The 6,523-nt window shown below is 43.6% G+C and overlaps 1 protein-coding gene across 2 annotated transcripts in view; it reads left to right on the forward strand.

The window, feature by feature from the left end:
• Positions 1-5,419, forward strand: part of LOC110526363 (AT-rich interactive domain-containing protein 3B) — an 80,507-nt gene extending 75,088 nt beyond the window's left edge. The window contains exons 7-10 of one of the 2 annotated variants that reach the window (XM_021607267.2): positions 74-343; positions 1,021-1,062; positions 1,257-1,349; positions 1,448-5,419. In XM_021607267.2, coding sequence (XP_021462942.2) covers positions 74-343; positions 1,021-1,062; positions 1,257-1,349; positions 1,448-1,629 — 587 coding nt within the window. In that variant the 3' untranslated portion in view covers positions 1,630-5,419. The remainder of the gene's footprint in view (positions 1-73; positions 344-1,020; positions 1,063-1,256; positions 1,350-1,447) is intronic. The other variant, XM_021607268.2, reaches the window with a different exon arrangement.
• Positions 5,420-6,523: the final 1,104 nt, after the last annotated feature.

Here is a 6,523-nt window from a genome sequence, read left to right on the forward strand (position 1 = left end):
ACTGAAATGAATCTCATATTTTTGTTTCCATGGAAGTAACATATCCTACCTCTCCTACCCTGCCTGTCTTTAGAAGAGATCACCCCCTCCGTGATGGCAGCGGCTCGTGGTACCTCCATGTCCCTGGCGCTGGGGCAGCAGCAGGTGTCAGGGCTGGCCCGGGCTGCCACTCTGGAGCAGCTGAGGGAGAAGCTGGAGACTGGTGAGGGCCCTGAGAGGAAGATGGCACGCCTGGCAGAGGAGCAGCAGCGTCTGATGCAGCAGGCCTTCCAACACAACCTGCTTGTCATGGCCTCGCAGGTCCCCATGAACCTGCGCCTGGGCAACAGCACCACCGCTAGAGGTACGTGCCCAGGCTGACTCCCCCTGGGCACTCTATACAGTTACATATCATAGTCAGTTTGTATCTGACACATACAGTACATTCTATACGTATTCGAGACTGGAGTAATGCCTGATATGCACTAGTAATTATTTTCTCAATGAAACGCATACATTTAAGTACACTAGTGATGCACGCTGAAGTTCCCTCGATGCCTGACTCTCTCTCTGAGCACCATGAAAAAACACACGGCCTACACCAGATACCCTCACAACTCTCCAGCTCCCCCGTGAGATACAGGATGACATATAGAAGCCATTATAAAGGCAACACAGTGGTCACTGCACAACAGAGATGAAGGCTCCCAGGCCACTCTGCTAGCTGACTCACTGACCTGCGCCTCTTCAGCACAGCCTCTGGCTGTTTGGATGTACGTCATAACACATGCTTTATTTGGCGCCTTAATGTTATCACATGCTGGTTATTCCCCACGTCTGTCTCTCTCTCGCTCTCTCTCACACTCTCTCACTCTCACACACACACACACACACACACACAGTAGAGGTGCAGCTTGTATGTGTGTTTCCGAGTACAACAATCAACACATTATGACTACTACACAATAAAAGCTTTGAGAGGGGAAGTGCAGATTGTTTTCCTGGGGTTACTGTGACATGATTGTGTTTCTCTCTCCTCAGTGGGTTATGCAGATGTATGCTGCAAGACACCCACAAGGAAATGTGCGTGACACCTGATTCTCACTTACTGCATGTTATTGTACAGTACCGGTGTAGACAATGAATAGAGAGAGTTCAATTCTAGTTCCCATGTTTCTGCGTCCTTTCCTTTGGAGATTTTTTTTAAATTGGTCCGAGGTTCTGGATTTGCTTTCTGCCCACAGTGGTTTACACTTCCTATTTCTCTTTCTTTCTAGATGAGAAGCAGCAGGACATGGCTCTGAGCATCTCCACCAATGGATCTGCTAGCATCAGTGTGTCTGTGGAGGTCAACGGCACACTCTATTCAGGTGTGTGTGAGCGTGCGTGTACATACACTCAGAAATAAACGGATTTGGTCGTGTTGTTTATCTTGTTGTATTGTTCCGTTTGTCCTTCTGTCCTGTAGGAACCCTGTTTGCACAGAAGTCAGGCGCACCAGGTACTAGCGTGTCCACTGCGGCCACAGTGCCCCCTGTTGGACCCAGCGCTGGGTTTGGGTTCGCCACCTCTGCTCACAGCCACAGTCCAAGCTCCTCCTCTTCCAAGGGGCCTTGCTCGGCCGAGCCCTCCTCCAGTGGCTCACCTTAGCTCAGGCCGCCCTACCACCCACTCTCCAGGCTTTTCCTCACCACCGAGGCCTAGCATGAATACAGTACATTGATAAATCGACAAGAAAAAACTGTTGCACAACAAATACCTCATCGTTCCTGTCAACCTTGGCTACCCATTTATGAATACACAATTCACACACCCAATTACATCTCAAGAAAACATGCACCCACACACACACCTATGCATTTTACACACTCGACACACATGTGCACAAACACACATGCATTTCAGACACCCAGCACACAGAGACTCTTATACCAAATGCATGCTAAACACAATCAAATCACTCAGCCAAAACCCACTGACAGGTGTTCACAACTGAACTTGAAGAGTTTTATTTTATGATTTTGTTTGTTGCCGTTTGTTTTTTTTTTGTTTTGTTTTTTGAAACATTATTATTTTTTTAGTTATCTTTTTACATACCTAAAATCAAGTAACCTGCAGTGGTATCTTTACCTCAGGAGCTGTAGTATACTTCACCTGAATTAACTTTATTTTTGTATCCTTTTTGATCTTGTTGAAATCAGGGGAATTTTGGGGAATTTCACAACGGAACCTCACTCACCTCAGCACACCTCCTACGCATTTATACAGTAGCTCTATCACAACGCTCGAGTTGCCATGACGACGGTCCGTAGCCTTTTTACTTCTGAGTGCACTACATTATTGATCCTACAGATCGCCATGTAATACCTCGTATACAGTAGTCACTCCCACAATCAATACCAGGGAGTCACCCACTCATTTAGCCTATTTGGAATGATGTACTTAATCTTCAATCTAACTCAAGATACAGATGGTGCTTGTGTCTAAAAGGCTTTGAGGATCAGAATTAGCTCTGGACATTTTATCACACACAATGTGATGTTATAAGAACCGACTGATCCGCCGATCTGTTTAGGACTAGCAAGCTCCAAACTCACCACCCCGCATCTATCTATCTAATAATCAGAAAGGTGGTGAAGGTGTTCTGGTCCCTGCTCTGGGATCAGTGTGTGTCCCTAGTTCAATTCAACAGAGAGGAGAGACATATCCACCCATCAATGGTTTTCCTCCAACACTGACAGACCAGAAGTGTTTTAACCACATACCTTTTCAAACCTCATATTCGCCTCTCCGTTTGGGAGAGGGGCCTTTCTCAGGAAGCATTGTGAAGTCTCTTATTATGGACTCGCTTTGTCATTTTAAAAAAAGGATCCCACCGAAAGAATGCGCAAGTCTAACAAACTGTCTTCAAAGAATACCTCAGACTCTCTAGAAGGAGACGTACACTACATACCTCATTGCTGAAAGCCAGCGTGACTTGACCTGGGTGTTTGAGTCCCTGTGACGAGCAACGGTCCACAGGAGTGGACTCCTCCGGAATGCTGGACTACAAACGTAGAGACTTGACTGCTGGATTTTCTTGGGGGCACATTATTATACCAAGCTGAACTGGGATGTGCTTGCTCTCCTCTGGTTTTCTCTGGCTTCCTGCATTTTATGAGACTAAATCTATTTAAGAGTATTGCTCTGCATGTGTACAATCAGGTGGCCAGTTTTTTACACCGTAATCCTCTGGTGTGTGGTAGCCTCTGGTCAGTGCACAGCTGAATACCAAAGACTAGCCCTGTTCCCTGCCCAGGCTGTTGTGTGCTAGCTGCTGTGGGTTAGCCGAATAGGCTAGCTGAACCACTAGGTAGGATACAGTGGGGTAAAGGATGGGTTTCATAATAGCCCATCTTCTATAGTCCCTGCTGTTAAAGTTGTCAGCTCTAGTTATGTTGCTTTCCTTATCTTAATCAGACCTTTGCTTACCTGTGATTGAGTCTTGGGACTGGTTTTGTTCTGCCTGGCATGGCACACATCACCTGACATATACCTCAGTGAGTTATGCTGCAGTCGCACAGTGTATGATGCACAAAAAGCCCTTCGACCTAACCTCTACATTGAATAAGACTGAGAAAGGGTAGCTGTTTCTCCAACTGGTTTCTCTGTCTCAATTCAAAGTTCAGGCCTCCCAAATTCCTCCGACACATCCACTGTTACAGTATTTCCATTCTCATACTGTTCAGGTAATTTCTCAGCATTTTTAATAGAACATGATTTGGATTCAATTAATTTCTAGCATTATCTGTGTTGAATGTGAGGCGTTTAACTGTTTCTAAACCTTTTACCCCCTTATCTCTGAGGTGGGCAGCCTTGTTGCCTTCTTTTTTTAAATTGAACCTTTATTTAACTAGGCAAGTCGGTTAAGAACAAATTCTTATTTACAATGACGGCCTAGGAACAGTGGGTTTAACTGCCTTGTTCAGGGGCAAAACAGATTTTTATCTTGTCAGCTCGGGCATTCGATCTAGCAACCTTTCGGTTACTGGCACAACGCTCTAACCACTAGGCTACCTGCTTCCCTAGTAAGCTGTGTTTTAGCTGTTATTTGTTGGCTTTTGTGGCGCAGACCACCGGTCAGGATTACAGGACCTCCACAACATATATACAATGACTGAAGAGAGACCTGCAATCCCTCAATGAAATATTATGTCCACATTTAATAAAGGTGAAAGATGTAGTTGCTGCCTTAATCAGCTGTGAGAGAACAGTGAACCTTTCATGACTCTGCTAGGAATGACTGTTTTATCTTCAAGCTTAATCCTTTGAAGAGTAACCTATTTCCATGATCTTTATGAATTCCGTCAGACATTAAGGCATTCATCATTCATGTTATTGGTTTCAAAACCAAGGTATGCTATTTATTTGTGTTGATTTTTCTTCTTCTGATGGATCGAGTTACCTTGATCACTTAGGTGGTGTCACTAAAACCCTTTTTCGTTTCTCTCGCTGTTTTAAACAGAAATGTCTGTTTTCTATCCAATCAGTCTAGTCAATGACTGTCTGACAGTGTAGCCTTACAGCCTTTGCATGAGAGAGGGAGCGTGTGTGAGAGCAAGTTCAGAATATGCTAGAGGGTGTGTAACAACCATGTAACGCCATGTAGGAGACTGCAGGTGGTGCTGTCCTCCAAGACCACACCATGACAAGGGTGGGCAACAGGTTAGAACCACATTCACTGGGAATTCAGTTTACAGCTCAGGCTTATGTGGGTTACAATTGTGTGTCTGTGTGGGCTCTTGAAGACCTCTTACCTCAGGGCATTGGGCTGCTGTCATTGTTGCATTTGGTATTGAAGTTATGCAATTGGCATGTATACTGAGGGACACATCCAAATGCAAATCTTGGACAACCTTAAAGCTGTCTCTAGTGACTTGCTAAATGCCATTTTAGATTGGTTCGGTTTTTGTTGCTTTTTGATTTGTCATCAGTTACAGGCAAGGAGGTCACATCACTCAGGAAACTGTGAAGTTGAAAGTCTGCAGAACCTTGTCCCTGGATGGTTTGGATTTTATTAGATTATCAATTGTTTAAATCTAACCTGATCTGTGTAATACAAGTGCATATGTAAGTGGTTATTGAATACCTCATTTATCAATTCTGTTGTTTTTGGCTTGTATAATGCTCCGTATATACATCTGTGGGGTTTGTGCATATTTTTGTACGGTTGTTATCATGTCCATAATAATAACATTACTGATGTTATAGTTTTCTCTTTTGATTAAAACAAAATTGGGATGTGAATGCTTGTAAAACTGGTTTGTGCTGATTGTATTTAAAAGAGGAGCACTTTTCCAAAGTGATTGACACATTCAGTTTTGTTCATATTAGTAATATAAAGATATGGTTCTCAGGGCTTTAAACTTGTATGTCATGATAAAGTTTTACTTTATATCTTGTGTGTGTGTGTGGTTTTTGTGAAGTGTGTCTTGGATTTCCTTCGTCCTTCCTTTCGCATGGGGCCAACTCTATTATTTGGAAAAAAAACAAAAAAGACAGCGAAATACGCTGGTGAAATTGAACTAGGCCTACTCTCATATCCCTGTGTGGACCTTTTTTAAATATACACTTTCATTGGCACATGAATAATACAGGACTTGGGGAGCCGTGTTTCAGCAGCTGCACCGTAGAGATTAGAGCAAGAAATGTACAACTAAGTGCAGGAAGGTAGTTGATAACATTTTGTCAGTGTAAAAACATAAGGAGTTCCCTAATTACTAACCGCTTCCCCCACTTCTTATAATGTCCCATAAAGACCATGTGACAGCTGAGACCTATTTTGCTACACTGGCCTAAACTGCCTGTTACTCAAGCATGGATTAAGCCTGCTCGGAAGGGGCCTCTCGCAATGAGAGGTGTCATTAGATGTTAGTATCGGTGGATAACCCTCAAACATTTTCTGTCATTTCGTTACAATGGCCCCGATTCCGACTTGGGGAATTACGCCTTTCCTACACACTTCTCGGTAGTTGGTATTCAGACTTACCTTAAGGTGCATAGTGGGCTTTGTAGGTGTGGTTCTCTTGTGTGCATGGAATAAATGTAATTCAACTGCTGAAAACCCTCTCACTTGCTGGCCAACATTTTGTTTTCATTGAGTTTTCTGTACATTCTTAAGCCATCCCTTCAAATACGGTGTACTTTTAATAAAAATGTTATATTAATGCACGCTTAACTATGGTCAGAATCGGGGCCAATGTAGGTTTGGGAAATGATTCAGCAGGCAAATGCCCCCCACCCCCAGATGCTCTGACTCCTGGTAGCTTGCCACACCACCCGAACACTCATCTTTCACTCCTCAATGGTCTGACTCATGTTCACTTACTCCAACTCAAACCGTTCCATCTGTTACACCAGAAATGGAAGCATTAAGTCAGCAGTGTGGATAGCACAGATACAGTGCTGTGAAAAAGTAGCCCTCTTTCTAATTTTTTCTACTTTTGCATATTTTGTCTACTGATTACCAGATCTTCAACCTCAACCTAATATTAGATCAAGGGAA

This window comes from Oncorhynchus mykiss, chromosome 6, assembly GCF_013265735.2.
Source record: "Oncorhynchus mykiss isolate Arlee chromosome 6, USDA_OmykA_1.1, whole genome shotgun sequence".
Lineage (NCBI taxonomy): Eukaryota > Metazoa > Chordata > Actinopteri > Salmoniformes > Salmonidae > Oncorhynchus > Oncorhynchus mykiss.